This window comes from Lepisosteus platostomus, chromosome 11 (genome assembly GCF_059453375.1).
Source record: "Lepisosteus platostomus isolate fLepPlt1 chromosome 11, fLepPlt1.hap1, whole genome shotgun sequence".
NCBI lineage: Eukaryota > Metazoa > Chordata > Actinopteri > Semionotiformes > Lepisosteidae > Lepisosteus > Lepisosteus platostomus.
In genome coordinates, this window is record NC_142621.1 from 15,371,932 (window position 1) to 15,387,650 (window position 15,719).

General features: G+C 41.2%; 2 protein-coding genes across 2 annotated transcripts; one reads left to right on the plus strand and one right to left on the minus strand.

The window, feature by feature from the left end:
• Positions 1-910: 910 nt before the first annotated feature.
• tmem69 (transmembrane protein 69) lies at positions 911-3,281 on the plus strand. Its single transcript, XM_088598687.1, has 2 exons — positions 911-1,345; positions 1,937-3,281. Exons 1-2 carry the CDS (start codon positions 1,301-1,303, stop codon positions 2,651-2,653), a joined length of 762 nt encoding a protein of 253 aa, XP_088454813.1. The 5' UTR covers positions 911-1,300; the 3' UTR covers positions 2,654-3,281.
• Positions 3,282-4,847: 1,566 nt separating this feature from the next.
• ipp (intracisternal A particle-promoted polypeptide) lies at positions 4,848-15,634 on the minus strand. The gene is made up of 10 exons (XM_088598683.1): positions 14,485-15,634; positions 13,177-13,555; positions 12,535-12,746; positions 11,754-11,973; positions 11,102-11,257; positions 10,131-10,298; positions 8,859-8,996; positions 8,081-8,203; positions 7,582-7,802; positions 4,848-6,777 (listed from the first exon to the last, which is right to left on the minus strand). Exons 2-10 carry the CDS (start codon positions 13,475-13,477, stop codon positions 6,553-6,555), a joined length of 1,764 nt encoding a protein of 587 aa, XP_088454809.1. The 5' UTR covers positions 13,478-13,555; positions 14,485-15,634; the 3' UTR covers positions 4,848-6,552.
• Positions 15,635-15,719: the final 85 nt, after the last annotated feature.

Below are 15,719 nucleotides of genomic sequence, written 5' to 3' on the forward strand. Positions count from 1 at the left end.
AATCAATCCCGGAGCTATTGGCTGGAGGCGTCACAGCAACAAACCCCCGCTGGAATCACGACCTACACCACAAAAAAAGTTTTCTTATTTCATTTGCTAAAGTTAATCTTCCTCAGTGCCACTTTAAACAGAAATAAAAATAATAACACAATGAACGGCACTTTAAATGTGTAATCACGAGAAAGCTCAAAAACCTATCGTATGTGTAAAGTAGTATTTTTCTAGTCATCATTACAGTTCCCTCCCTCCTTCCCCGCAATATTAATCTTTAAGAAGCAGAAACAAAGTGGGGAAAAGATCTTTATCAGCGAGAATTGAAGCATGAAAAAGAGCACAGCACAAAAAAGTCCGAAACACGCTGCACTTATTCAATGACAGTAAATACATCATACAAATTCGCAATACAACCCAAAATTTATTAACATGATATGTTTCACCGGTACCATTACCAACAAGGGCTAAAGATTAATTAAAATACATCAAACGTAAAGCGTGAATTGCAACATTTTTGTACCATATAAGGCTTTGCTTTCTTTTTATCTGTAAGCTGTAGCTAGTAAAATGTGTTATGAATATCCATAGATATATCCTTATCTACGCAATGAGACAAGAGAAATTAGCATGTATATGGGTTCGGATAGGCATTTTGTGTGGTATGATTTTAACGAATAATAAAAAATGTTAGGCCTTTATTTATTTTAATTATCTTGTAAACTTCGGAATTTGTTTACTTTAGGACGTTCATGCTACACATCATAATAAAAACACAAATGAACAAAGTTCATACTAGTTCATAAACTGTTCGCTCGAGTTCAATGCAGATCTAACTACAGTTCTTGAGGAAATGAATGAAGTTCAATGAATGGTATTTTAGTGGGAACTTCGTTTCCTACCAACGTATCCAGTCGAACATCGTAAACGCTTGCACACAATCACCTTTTCGAGAAAACCGTTTAAGTGTGACCTTTCCAATTTATATTTTTTTAAGTCTTTGAAAACAACAGGTATTGTTCTCGATTCTTTAATTGAAACTAACGACAAAGAAGAAGAAGAAGCCTTTAATAAAGACCCTGAATAGAAAGTAGATTGCATTTTAAAGTACTTAACACGAATGAAAATACAAGTATTGGACTACGCAAATTATAATTAAACAATATTCTCTTTTCGTTGAGCCGGTGCAGAGCGATGTTACCTAAAGCCTAACAAGCAAAAAATAGTTTTTTTATGTTTTATTGTCTCTGGGTGTGCTAGGAGGACGGTGTACATTAAGCGGTAGCTTTATTTAATCTCAAATTTCAAAATGTTCGCCTGTTTAATAAAAAGATGCTTCACGACTGCTTGCAGGGTAAGTATGTATAAAAGTAATTCGATATGACATCTATGCTGACTTGATTTTTAAATTAATTGTTTTGGAAAATCTTTTAAAATCACCATGTAATTGGGTTTTATGCTCTCAGAAAAACAAAATCGTAAGAAAAACTGAGGAATGTTTCCACAGTTCTATGGTAAATGTGTCTTTAGCATCGCATAAAAATAATCTTTATTTTTTTATTTGAAGAAACATGTTTCTGTTCTTTCCACACATCATTAATGTAATTACATACTTTTTAATTTACAAAAACATCAATGACCGTGTGCATCAGGCCCTGCATGATTTACATGGACAAGTTGTCAGGCACTGCAGTTTTTGTCTTCCCCTGTTTCGTAGCAGTCCTAACACTGAATGGCTCTGTGTAGTTCACGTAGGTAGCTGCGTCAGCATGTGTAGGCTGCAAAAGAACAAGTAAAGGTTGAGTCCATGCTGAAAAGAGAAGAAAGAAAACGCAGCGGTTCAGTTTTGGAGCCTTCTTCGGGTGTGCCGAAACGTTGTGTGTGTATATGTGTAATTAAGTGCCTTGACACTGGTGCTGAATTGTGGTATTTGGTTTTGTTCTAGGCTCCCCGAGTGTCCAGTCTGTTGCAGGTGGAGCCTAGAATATCACCGTGTGCAATCAAGGCCTCTCCTCTCCCCCTGCTACCCTCGGCCTGCTCCTCACCCTGGCTCCCCAGGCAGTCTGCGGCCTGCATGCTGAGAGCCCAGCTCCTGCACCTCTCGCCCCAGAACCTCCAGCATAAACGCAGACGGACTGAAGAACCCCAGGAGCGAGAGCTGGACCTGCTGCGCTATGACATGAAGGATCTCCCGAAGGGGCCCAGGCCAGCGCTGTACCTTGGCTTTGCTGGGCTGATCCCCTTTGTCTCAGCTCCGCTGCTCATGGCTGTCACTGAGCTCTACTACCCAGAAATTGCCTACGCGCAGGTGGCCTATGGAGCTTCCATCGTGTCTTTCCTGGGTGGTGCCCGGTGGGGGTTTGCCCTTCCCGAGGGCAGTCCTGCCAAGCCAGACTGGCTGAACCTGGCCAACAGTGTGGTACCTTCTCTGCTGGCCTGGGTGGCACTGCTTTTCAGGGACAACATTACTCAGGCCACACTGATGGTTATCATGGGCCTGGGCATCTCCCTGCACTATGACCTAGCCCTCCTGCCAGGGTACCCAAGTTGGTTCAAGGCCCTGCGGACTGTCCTCACACTGGTGGCCACTTTCTCCCTGGTGGCCACTCTGATATTGAAAAACGTCTACCCAGAAAAGATACTGAGCTTGGAGAAGAAGTGATGGACGTTGAGGTTACAAAAAGAAGAGTCTGAACCTTATGGTAAAAACAATGTAAAGACTGATAGTATGGTTTCAAAGATATATTATTTTTTTGATGAAGGGGGTGATAGATTTGTGGAAAAAATAATAATCGGGGAGAAGTACACCTTTCAGTTCTTATGGTCTTACCCGAGTTGTATTTGTGAAAGAGATGATGACTAGCAAGGCATAACTTGAGCATGGATCAATTATGTTGTTTTCATTTTAAGACCAAGGAAGTGGATATCATTCAGAAGAGAGACCAGGAAGTGCTCACATAACTCTTCTGTTAGTTAGCATGAGCATCTTCGCTTCCCACCCTGCAGGGACAATAGCTAACAATAATTGCATTACTTGGAGTGCAGCAATCCTTGGAGGACCCCAAGCCAGTTCAGAAATAAGGATTTAATCTGCTTTAAATGGATCCAGCATCAATTAGCCAATACCAGGGGTTGAAGTAAAGACTGCTACTAAATGGAAAACTCAGTGGAAATCTTTTGGAATCCTACAGTATGTGACATTGCATAGTGGTACACTTGTGAGAAATGCACAAATGAAGTGTGAAAAATGGATCATTTAATAAAGTTACTTAACCTCCAAAACCTCAAAACCCTGGTTGCCACCTACTGTTGTCTTGTCATCTCAGCACTCCCTCTTTCAGACATCCTTGTTCAACCTCACCTCTCAGTGGTGGAAAGAATTGCCCATGAAAATCAGAATTGCTCGGTCCCTGACCTTTCTGTGCTTACTGTACATGAAATCTGTACCTGTGTGCACAGCACCTGCGATCTCTCAGCTACTGAAGATATCGCACACTATATTGCATCAATGTTTTAAATTCTCAAACTGATATTGTAACTTGCTTATTAACTAAAAAAAGGAATACATACCTACAGGGTGTTAATAATATGCAATGTTTCCTAACAAATGTAATTGTGTGCAGTAGCAAGGCTTTCAGATACATAATGGTCTTAACATATTTTTGGTCTTTTCATTTGCACGGAGATCACATCCTTCCAGTTGATCTAATTGATCTAATTGTCCTATTCTAATTAGAATTAGCATGTGTGCTGAAAACTACTTCAGGTTATTTCATTTTAGTTTTGAATTTTAAATAATTTTAAATGCTCATTTTATGGGAGCCACTTACAGTCATCAGCACTTACAGTCACTTGTGCACTGCACAAGTATGAAAATGAAAAGTGCTACTGCAGGAAATGTTACATTTGCCTTTGCAACACAGCCTTTCACCAATAAAACCTTATCCCTGCTGTCAAGCATGTTGGTGGGACTGTCCTTGTATGGGGGTGTTTTTCTTACTCTGGCCCTGGGCAACTTGACATTCAGGGAATCATGAATTCTGAGAAATATCAAGGAATTCTTGAGAAGAATGCCAGGCCATCAGTTCGAAAACTCAAGCTGGGCACAAAGTAGATGTTTCAACAAGACAACGATCCTAAACATTCCACGAGTCCACAAAAGAATGCCTTAGGAAGAAAAGGTTCCATGTCTGTGAATGGCCAAGCCAAAGCCCTGACCTAAATGCTATTGAAATGTTGTGCCAGGACCTGAAGAGGGCTGTTGATGCAAGACATCCTTCAAACCTCACAGAACTGGCAGAGTTTTGTAAAAAATCCCTCCAGCAAGATGTCAGAGACTGATAATTGGTTATAGGACGCCACTGTGTAGTTATTTTTGCTTAAGGAGGTGCCACAAGTTGTTTTTCAGACAACATTTGCAGATAAGGATATCTGGTAATTTGCTAAATATCATAGTCTAATAATCTATGAGTTAAAATCCCTTTTTATGTGTGGGAAGTCTTTATTTAGAATATTCATTCTATATATTCATTAAGAGTTCAGGTTCTTATATCTCTATAATATCTAAAATAATGACCGACTTGAAGGGTTCACAAACATGACTGTATGCTCTCTAGGAAAGAAAGAAACATACAGATGCATTGAAGTAGTCCAGGTACAGAGCTGCTTCAGCATTCGTAGGCTGCAAAGGAAAAAGGAAAAAGCTGTGGAGCCTTCTTCGGATGAATTCTTCTCCTCAGTCGAAGTGTTGTTTCTTTTCTTCTCTTTTCAGCACAGAATAAACCTTAACTTGTTCCTGTAGATGTGTTGCTGCTTAAGTATTGCACAACAAGCACATAATTCCTTATACAAGATAATACTTTAAAGCAGTCCGGCATTATTTTAATTTTACAGTTTTCGATTACAGGCATTTTGTAGCCTACACAAAACTAAAAAGGAGTATCTGAAGATTTTATCTTGCACAGAGTAATGACAATATTATTATGTGTACAACACTTTAGCTTTCTTATTAAAAATCTATCAGTGACTCTGGAGCCTTTAATTAAATAATTTAGCCAATGACGATGACTAATAAAAGTGCTGTCACAGACTTTTGGAAGGACACCAGAATTGAGAACCCTAGTGTTCACAGTAACAGCTGCAGACACTGAACTAGATATTGACCTTTCACATACTGTCATGGAGAATTTAACAGCATGCAGCTCCTGGTCAAAATTGACTCACTGCAAAAAATTGAAATGCACATCTAGTAAGAGCAAACAGTATTACAAAAGATAAATTACACTTTTTCCACTTACTTTTTATAAAGCAGAGTCAATCTTGAGTCAGCAAAGGTTGTACATAAGAATGCTTCTACATTTGGAAACAGTGACCATTCAGAAGTCCTGAAGGGCAATTTTTCTCTATGCCAGTTACATATCTTCTATATCCTGGTATCATTCTTTCTGTATTGAAGTTACTGAATTTTGAAAGGTGAAAAAAATAATTCTAAGCAAATTAATTATTGAAAATGGGCTGTGAAAACTATCAAAGCACATTGTTTCAAATATAGTCCATTCAAAATCTGAGAACTATGCTGAAATGAAAAAGTTAATTTTTCTTATACAGTATATCAATATTGTTTATAGCATGATTGGCTTCTTTATATTTATATAATTACTTTCAGGAAATTAAGTGTACATTCTTCTTTGGAGTAAAAAGCTTTCACAGTTGCCCAACTATGTACGTAATGGAAAAAAAGCTGAAATATGTAATTTCCGTGTCCTTGGCACTAGGATGTGAAAAATGTGTTGATGGAGTTTTTTTTTCCCATGAAACAAGCAGCGACTCCACAGTTAAAGTGTCTTCTTCTCTAGACCTCGAGTTATTCTTCTTTGTTAATTTTCCTAAAGTGCTGGCATGTGGGGTACAAGCAAATAAAATCCCCACTGCGTAGTGCTTAGCTTGTTCATTTACACAGAATAACCTGTAACAGCAACTCCAGCTCACCTTCTAAACACTTTTTGTAGGAAACGGAAGGTTACTTCCAGACCCTGAATGTTGTATCTCAGGTCCCATGAGAAAAAAATGATTTTTTTTCCTCCCCAATGATTTAAACTTTTAAATTCACAAACTTGAGGGACCCTTTAAAATAGAAGTTTGTTAACACTTATTTGCTATTGAATGAAAAATAACCAACAGCTGTGCACTGGAGAAAAGACCCCATCAGAGGGTCTTTCACCTCATATTATAACAGCAGTTTGAAGGCTTTAGCAATGTTGGTGCTGGAGAAAGACCCAGACTGCTTTTTCTCTCTGCGTGACTTTTAGAATCTCTGTATTTTTACCTAATACAGGGTCAGATCTGTTAAAAAGATAAAAAAATTATACGAACTAAATAACTCATCCAAAAACAGTGAAGGCCAGTCCCAAGCCAGTCCCGATGATCAAGCTGTTGTGCACAGTGCTTGTGTGATATAAAACCACTATGATCCACTCCAGAGGTGGTGTCTGAAGAGCTTTAGTGTGCTGTTGCTGGTTTGGCCCCGTGAGGAGTGGGAGGCACAGTACAGATGCAGGTGTCTCAGAGCACAGCCACTCCTCCATCGCAGCGGCTGGTGATCATGTTGCCGATCTCGGTCCAGGTATCCAGGTGGGGGTCGTAGATCTCAACGGAGTCCACCGTCACGGGTGCGGAAAAGTCGCGGCTGGACGCCCGCCCCCCCACAGCATAGAGAAGCCCATTGACCGCCGCCACCGAAACTCCTGCCCGTGCCATGGCCATGGGGGCAACTTCCACCCACTTCTCCTGGACGAGAGAGAGGCAGAGGGAGTGAAGGAGTAAAAACACGAGGGAGGCAGAGAGATGGGCAGTGAGACACAGGGCTGGTACTGCAGTCCTCAAAGCACAGGCATATGATTGTTAATGTAATGGCCCAATTACTTCATTTTCAGAAGGTCCACCTGCAGGATCACTTCCATGCAACATCTAATGCTACTATCAAAACTAAGCATCACATGAGACACATAAGCACAATTAGAGTCACGGTTTCTATCTACAGTGGTAACTCTTCACCACTTAGCTGCATGACTGGAGTGTGCCCACCAACATGGATCATATTCCCCTGCACGATGGCAAATAAAGGCCATTTCTCATCACAGTTCCCATCAACAGACTCCCAATTCTGTCTCTCATTTAGCGATGGTGTATATTACTCTGTGACCACAACTTTCAAACATAATTAGTAGAAACACGTTCTCAAATAATGCCACAGCCAAAACCCCTGAAACCAAACTTTTTCCTTTTTATCCCATACAATATTTATCTGGACTGTAGTTACTAGTGTTGTGAAATGTATGTACACCATATATAAGTAACAGAATTGATTGCTGTAGGAAGAGACTGTCTGAGCTTGTGTGTTTCTCTGTGTGTTGCAAGGTTCATCAAGTCCAGATCTGTGAATATGAATGCAATCAAAGTAAGATAACCACGAAATGGCCAGCAGTTTTGGCTCTTGCACAAAACAAGCATCTCTTAAGATTAATTAATGTGCTTTGCACCTAGTTATGGGACTCTAAATAGTCGTGATCCAATTATTCCACCGTAACCCACCTCCTCAGGGCAGTATTTCTCCACTGTCTCCAACGAACCCAAGGCCTCGTTCCACCCCCCGACTGCGTAGATACAGTTGTTGAGGCAGGCTACGCCCACATATGCCCGGCGCATGACCATGACAGGCAGAGCACTCCAGCGCTTGGCAATGGGATCGTACATCTCCGCCGAGCGTAGCTCTATCCCCTCATCACTGATACCTCCAATCACATAGATGAACCCTGCAACACACAGAGAAACACACAAGCTCAGACAGTCTCTTCCTATAGCAATCAATTCTGTTACAACACTGAAAATCTGAAACAAAACACTTCTGTTGTATTGACATAGTACAGAATTATATACAGTAGTTTGAGTGTAATAGTTCCATACTGAAGACAGCTTTATAAATCAGGTGTTGTTTTGTCATGTATTTATTCCTCAAAATTTGTCATTTATTATTCTTCATACTTAATCAAAGCACATTGTATTATATCCCATTTGAAATTCAGCTCCTTACCTTGCATCTCACAACAACCAAAGTAATATCGAGGAACTGGCATGCTGCCTACAATTTCCCATTTGTTTTCCGCTGGGTCATACCGCTCCATGGTTTTCCCAATCTCTGACCCGATCCATCCCCCTGTGAAGATGCACTCAAATCAGAAGAACATGTGCTAAAATTGACAGCCCGAATTCAACTGCGTTCAGTTTAGCCCAGCCTTTCCCCAAAGTTGCCTCTTTAGTTAATGTCATTTTTTTCCTGTCTCAAAATGAAGTGTCAACTAATATAAATGTTAAATCCATAATGAAGATCTACGTAATGCCGGTTTGGAAGTCCTGACTAAGCTCTACTCACCATTACCCCAATGTAGTTTTTAATAGTAAAGTGGCTTGAATAAGCCTATTAAAACTGTAAGCACTCTGCATCGATACGGAAGAAAAAAAGAGCAAGGGGACCAGGCAGGGGTGGGTGTGGGAGAGTCTTCTGTAAAGAAACCACCCGTCTAGGGGTAGTCATGAAGTCACCCCTTGAGCAGCGCTGTATCTTCCCACAACACCAAGGTATTAACAAATCAGTTTATAAAAGAGAATGCTTCTTTTAACAGTGGGAATGTTTATCGGCGCTTCTTCAATCACCCCTCAATTCAAGCCCTGGACTAAACATCTAATACCTTAACTCCTATGGGACTTTGGTCCTCAAGGATCGCAGCAGTGAGAAACTGTAAAGAAAATGAGGATCTGTAGCTACACACATACTCAGTGCTTGCTCATGAGATACACATTCACCGCATTACCTAATGCATAAAGAGCTCCATGGCAGGGACAGACACCCACTCCACAGCGTGGGAAGTTCAGAGAAGCCACAGCAGCCCACTGCTTCGTCACTGGGTCATATCTCTCAGCACAGTCAAATATCATAGAGTCCTTTTCCCCTGTAAAATCCAATTCACACACCATTCAGACACGTCACACACTGGATGAACCTGAAAATATTAATAATAATTCCTTACACTTATATAGCACTTTTCTGGACACTCCACTCAAAGCACTTTACAGGTAATGGGGACTCCCCTCCACCACCACGAGTGTAAAGACCCAACCTGGATGATGTGATGGCAGCCATAGTGCACCAGTACACTCTCCACACATCAGCTATCATTGGGGAGGAGAGAGTGATGAAGGCAGTTCATAGATGGGGATTGTTAGGAGGCCATGACTGGTAAAGACCAGGGGTAATTTGGCCAGGATGCCGGGGTTATACCCCTACTCTTTTCGAGAAGCACCCTGGAATTTTTAATGACCACAGAGAGTCAGGACCTCAGTTTTACGTCTCATCCAAAGGACGGCGCCTTTTTATAATACAGTATCCCTATCACTGCGCTGAGGCATTACAACCCACAAAGTGCGCAGGGTGAGCGCCACTAACACCTCTTCTAGCAGCAAACTTAGCTTTCCCAGGAGGTCTCCCATCCAGGTACTGGCTGGGCTCAGTCCTGCTTAATTACAGTGGGTTGCCAGAAAGGAACTATTAAGGTTTACAGGTGTAAATACAGCACTGTAGGCATAGAACTCTTGATTCAAAAGGCAGAATCTCTGGAGTTTGACGCAGAAAACATCTGTGATAGCTGTCCTGAAACGTGCTTCCTCACTCTGAACTGCATGAGTTTGATTTTGCCATGTTAGTCATCTGTTTTATCCATTTTCAGAAAAAAAAGATGTTAATATAATGTGGTGGAAAAACCCATGAGAAAAACTACCAAGGTAATTTTTTTAACTTACATTGCATGCGTACCACAGCTTTAAAATGACTTTAAATTCCTCTTACTTCATTCCACTGACCTGTTACACTGTAATTAACCACAATTAAGGGAAGTACCATACCACTGTTATGAACACTTAAAAGCTTGGCAGAACCAGTGAAATCTTTCTTATATCATGGTATATTAGACTTAAATTGTCAAGGAAACCAATGATAATTGCCAAAGTAACTTTTTACACTTTCCCCACTTTCATACGTGAGGCTGTATGAATACAGTCCACTAGCCTGCTGGCTCCAGGACACCCACCTCCAACCACATAGATCATGCCCTCCAGCACCGCAACGCCCAGCCCGCTGCGCGCCTGGTGCAGGGAGGACACTGTGGTCCAGTACTGGCTGAAGGAGTCGAAGCGCTCCACGCAGCTCAGTGCCCGGCTGTCACTCCACCGGCCGCCCTGCAGGCGCGTGTATCCCCCTGAGGCGCAACAACACTGGGGTTAGACAGACTCCTTCACCCGGGGGCCCAATCTCATCCCACCTCTGCTCATGTACCTCTCCAGGCTGAGGGAGGCTAGAAGAGTAGAGTAGACTTTACTGTCCTATGCACAAGTGCAATGAAATGCTTATTGGCACAAATGCTCCTAAACAAAGACATCAAGGAAACACCAAAAACACAGAACAGCGGCAGCAACAACTACGAGTTAAATAACATACATCTTAGAGAAAAAAAAACATCAGTGTGAGCCAGTGGTAGGGGTAGAGTTCAGTAATCTGACAGCCTTAGGGAAGAAGTCTAGACGTTCATGCCTTTATGCTCCTATAATGCTTAAAAGTGGGAAGAGGGGAGAAAAGTGAGGAACCAGGATGACTGGTGTCCTTAACGATACTTCCAGCCTTCCTGAGGCAGCGAGTAGTAAAAATGTCTGAAATAGAGGGGAGCTGTACTCCAATGATGGACTGGGCTGACCTGACCCCCAAAGATATGCAGTTGTTAAATGCCCCCAATGCCAGAAACAGGCCCATGCCTATTGCACTTCACTAAATGGTTACTGTTCCAGGTAAAACTATATCAAGTGCCTTTCTGAAAAAAAAAACAAGACTCAGATTTTCATAATTCAGTTCAATGATTACCTTTTAAAACATAATTACATAAACACGCGCTTGAGGCCCTCATCAAAGGATCAAAGTAACAGTCACATTTCCCTTATACCCCCTTTAACATGAGGTAGACAACCAGGGTGTGCTCTATATGGTGGAAGTGAAATCAGTGTTATTTACCTATAGCATAAAGATACTTCCTTGCCTTTCTTCGTGGACGTGTCTTTGCTGGCTGCAGTAAACTGAACATCTTGTTCTCCTTGGGAGACTTGCTCACTTCAGTGTATTCTCTCAGCAAGGTTTGCAGTGCCACCCGCAGGCTAAAGTCAGAAATGCCTTTTGGAAAAAATACATGAAGAAACAGACAAAACAAGAGGATTATATTGTGTCTAAGGAAAACACATATTGTACCCATATTGTACATTTATAATCTATACTATAAAACATTATGTGATGGCTGAATGTGATCTTCAGATCAAATAGCAAATGTGCTGGATAGGCAGAATGGCTTCCTCTTGTTTGTAGCTTTCTTAACTTCCTCAAGAATTAATAATAATAATAATTGCTTACATTTATATAGCGCTTTTCTGGACACTCCACTCAAAGCGCTTAAATTCCGACTCTTACTTCACTTGTACGACATGAATGCATTTTCTTCTTTCTATTGTAGCCTGAATACTCATAGGCTAGGGTAAGTTGAAGGCTCAATGTGCCGTGGTTTCTTTCTGGTTGCACATCCTGCACAAATATGATGAGTGAGAGTGCTGTGTGAAAATACCAGCTTCGAGCTCCTGGAAAGGGGGACCTACAGCTGTCGTTCCAGATGCCCTACCCTCGATGTACTTGAAGAGCCGCTGCGGAGAGAGAAGGGGGAAGCGCACGGGGTCTAGGACCTCCACCACGTGTTTCTTCCTCTTGGGCACGTCCTTCAGCACCCAGCCCATGGCGGCGGTGAACACCTGGTACTCGTCTTCGATCCGCAGCTCCTCGCTGCGCAGCAGCTTCACCAGCTGGTCCTTCGAGAGGCCGGCGAACTCGTCTGCAACGCATACCTGACACGGGGCACACAGAGCCATGGAGGGTAAATACTGCGTACAGGAGCGCTGCTCGCAGTAATGTGCTTCAGGAAACATCACAGATACCAATTACAGGTAGTGGTCCTTCATGTCAAGAATAAATCAACATTCACATTTTATACATTCAACTGTTTTGATTGTAACATATTTACACAGTATCAAAAGATACTTTTCCTTTCAGCTGAATTGTAATGCCCAGTTACACCCTTAACAACAGTAAAACCTATCTTAATCAGATAATTTCCCCCTCCTTCAGCTCTTACAATTTCATTTTTGTTCCTACAAAACTTATAATTGTAAAATATCAGGCAAAAAAAAAAATCAAGGATGTTTGTTCAGTTAAATATTAATAAGCTCTAGTTCTCCACATCTGGACTTTGTTATTCCTGCTACAGTATAATGGAAGCTGAAACAAGGAATTAGATCACAGCACTGGCAGCAAATGTCTGATGCTAAACATTTCAACATATTTCCTTTCAACATCCGTTCACATATTGCCTTCTGTGCAGCGCTCTCTAGGTAGTAATGTGCCCTCACCTCCAGGAAGTGAACGTAAATGTAGTTCTCTGTGAACTCCAGCATCTCAAGACAGGCTATCTGCTCCAGGAACTGGTAAATTCCCACGCAGTTGGACGGATCCATCTGCGCCTTGAGAAACTCACAGCAAATACTGACCACCTCACTGAGCTGGAGCATATCTGCGGCAACGATTAACTCCTGGACATTGTCCACATTGACGTTGATCATACCTGCACCTCGGACACACAGAGTGAGACACATCAGAGCTGAGGTCGACACCTGCTTTGAATCAATCGACAAAATCAGCAGTAGAGAATGTATTAGCTAATGTTTAGCCAATTCATTGACTACAACATTGTGAGCAGATTAATGTTTATAAATATAGTCGTGTACATTGACTAGGTAGTCGATCAATGATCAAAATGCTTACACATTCATCTTCTAATTTCTCAGTGTGGAACATTTAGCAACATTTTTGAACCAAAGATCTGAAAGAATTTCTGAAGCCTGTCATCTCCAGTTAAACACCAATCGCTTGAGTTAATTCCTTACCTAGTTACATTTCTTCTCAAATGAACACAGAGCACCTAATTAAAGGAGAGACGGAACAAGCAGTTGAAACAAATTCACATACAGTACATCTCAGTGCTGGCAGCCTACCTGTATATATGAACTCCAGCAGTATTTCAAACGCATCAGCCTCCACGCCGAGAATCTGCACGAAGTCTCGGTTGGCCTCCCGCATGCCCCCCGCGAACAGCGCAGAGAAGTAGGGGCTGCTGGCCGCCAGGACAAGCCTGTGCACGCTGAAGCCTCGGCCCCCCACCTGCAGCTGCACATCACAGAAATCCTTCCTCAGCCGCATCTTGTTCATCTGGGCCAGGAGGAGCCGTGCGTACCTGTCCGAGGAGTACTGGCCCTGCTCGGGGGACGTGCTCTTCGGCTGGGCCACAGAGGCCATGGCTGCTTTCCCAAGAGTCCCAACGCCGTGGCAACGGAGAAATCACTGCCTCCGCACCCCACACATCTCCCTTCCACACTGGAACACAAATGAGAAGAAGAGATACGCAGGATACGCAGAACATTAAGTTATATTTTCTTCATTTCAATTTTTGCTCACATTCCAATAAGGAGGCTATATATTATGGGCTTATAATAATTTTGGCTTTGAAATGTACACTTGCGGTATTTGTGTGAGTCAGCAAGAGCACAAGGGACAACCCTCAAGAATGGAAATGAAGAAAAACTGCAATTATTTTATATATGTAATAAAATGGTATATTCATTCTTATATATAATTAAAGAGTGAAAATAGCAAACTCATCCATGGCCTAGTGTAACATGTACGCTCTTGAATTTATACAGGGTTGTACTGTGTCCTACTGAAGACACATAAATCAACATATTGCTTAATTTAAACAGTTAAGCTGCTGCAACAGCAAAGACCAAGAGACCTCCTGTATTTACTCTAAGAGGATGCTACGTAAATACACTCGAGCGGTGTTTTGAGAACAGCGGAACAAATAAAAATCCAACAACAGCAATGACTAATAATAATGTAACTCTTGCTCAAACGATTGGAAATCTGCAAAAGTCTCGTTAATCTAGTACAAAATTTATCTGATGTCCGAAGACGGCAAACTTGTCAAAAAATGAACGGTTTGTTCTTATTTTCAGAATTATTCAAGTCTAAACAAAATACTTATTTTTGGAAACATTAAAAGCTATAATGTAGTCACTTTTATATATTTGTGAGTCGTTCTGCGCCTCTTAAAAGGCTTATTCCATCAAGGACAGCATTTGTTATTCTTCCCTAATCTAGCCGTGAAGGTGCGTATACTTATCATCTCAGTATCGCCATCACATAAATAAAAATAAATATTCCAACGACCACTACGTAGATGCATGTTGAATTTTAGAGTGGCAAAACAGTAACTGCCGATTGCACAATCAGCTGAGTATACTCACCTGCATCAACAGTTCGGCAAATATCACATAGTCAGTCAAAATGTGTACACACATCAACTTCCGCCTGTCAATCCGTTCACTCGTCCAGCAACTAGTCTTGACTATCTAACCTTGAGCAGGAATAGACCAGAGTAAACGTCCTCCGTCCATGTCTAACATCCACCTTTCCATCCATTTTCAATTATCGTTTAGTCTAAGTCCATTTTACCGCCGCTACTCACTGGGCTTTAACCTAATTTAGAGAAGCCAATTAATTACCCTACACAGCATTCTTTGTACTGCGAGGGAATCCTAAAAAAAAAAAAACAGATTGGCCCATTAGGTTACAGTAGGTTTTTCTTAAACTCCCAAGACGGCCATAGTAACTACTGACTTTGATGAAGCCCATTGCATTAACTTTGTCAAGACCTTTCAAGACTTCATAATGCCTGTTGTTAGACACTAAAGAGGCTAAGTTCTTTAAATTAGTGTGAAATACAATACAAAACTATTTACAATGTCTTTTTATAAACTGTACCACAATATAGGAATTGTATTTTTCTGTAGACCATCACTGCTTGATACATTTGCATTGAAAAACAAATCTGACCAGTTATTTTTTACTATTGTACCATTGCCTGTGAACATGTCTACTTTGTAATAACATTACAAAATGAATCTCCAAGAAACAAGGTCTATGAAATACAATTCATTGACTGGTATCAGATAACCAATTAAATAGCTATTCAGTTTTTTATGCAAACACTACTATGAAACAACAAAGGGAGATTTTTGTGGGAAATGATCTTACTTAATGCTTATAGATTTCCAAGAACATTTGTTTTGAAGCATCATTCAGGGTTTATTTCTATATTTGTAGATAATACATTACCTGTTTTATTGATTTTTTATTTTTCTATTTTACCATAGCCTAGTTCTGGATATCTGTGAGCCTTAAAGAGGGGTGACATTCCCAGTGATCCCTTCCTGACAGGATCCCTAGATTGTTCCACCCAGAAAGTAACCTGGCATGTCAGCTCCCACTCACACTGTCTTTAACTGTCACCTCTTGTTTACTTGCTTTGGAAGAATAAAGTTTCACCTGTGGTTATTCTAACAGTGGGTTTGTAGTTGTTTGCCGTTTAGAACATAACACAACAGTATTTAATCATTAATTTCAGTGTTATGTATTGTTTGTGAAAGAGATCAAGAGGATTACAATTGTTCACAATGATAAGGACAGGCAGGGAAAGATA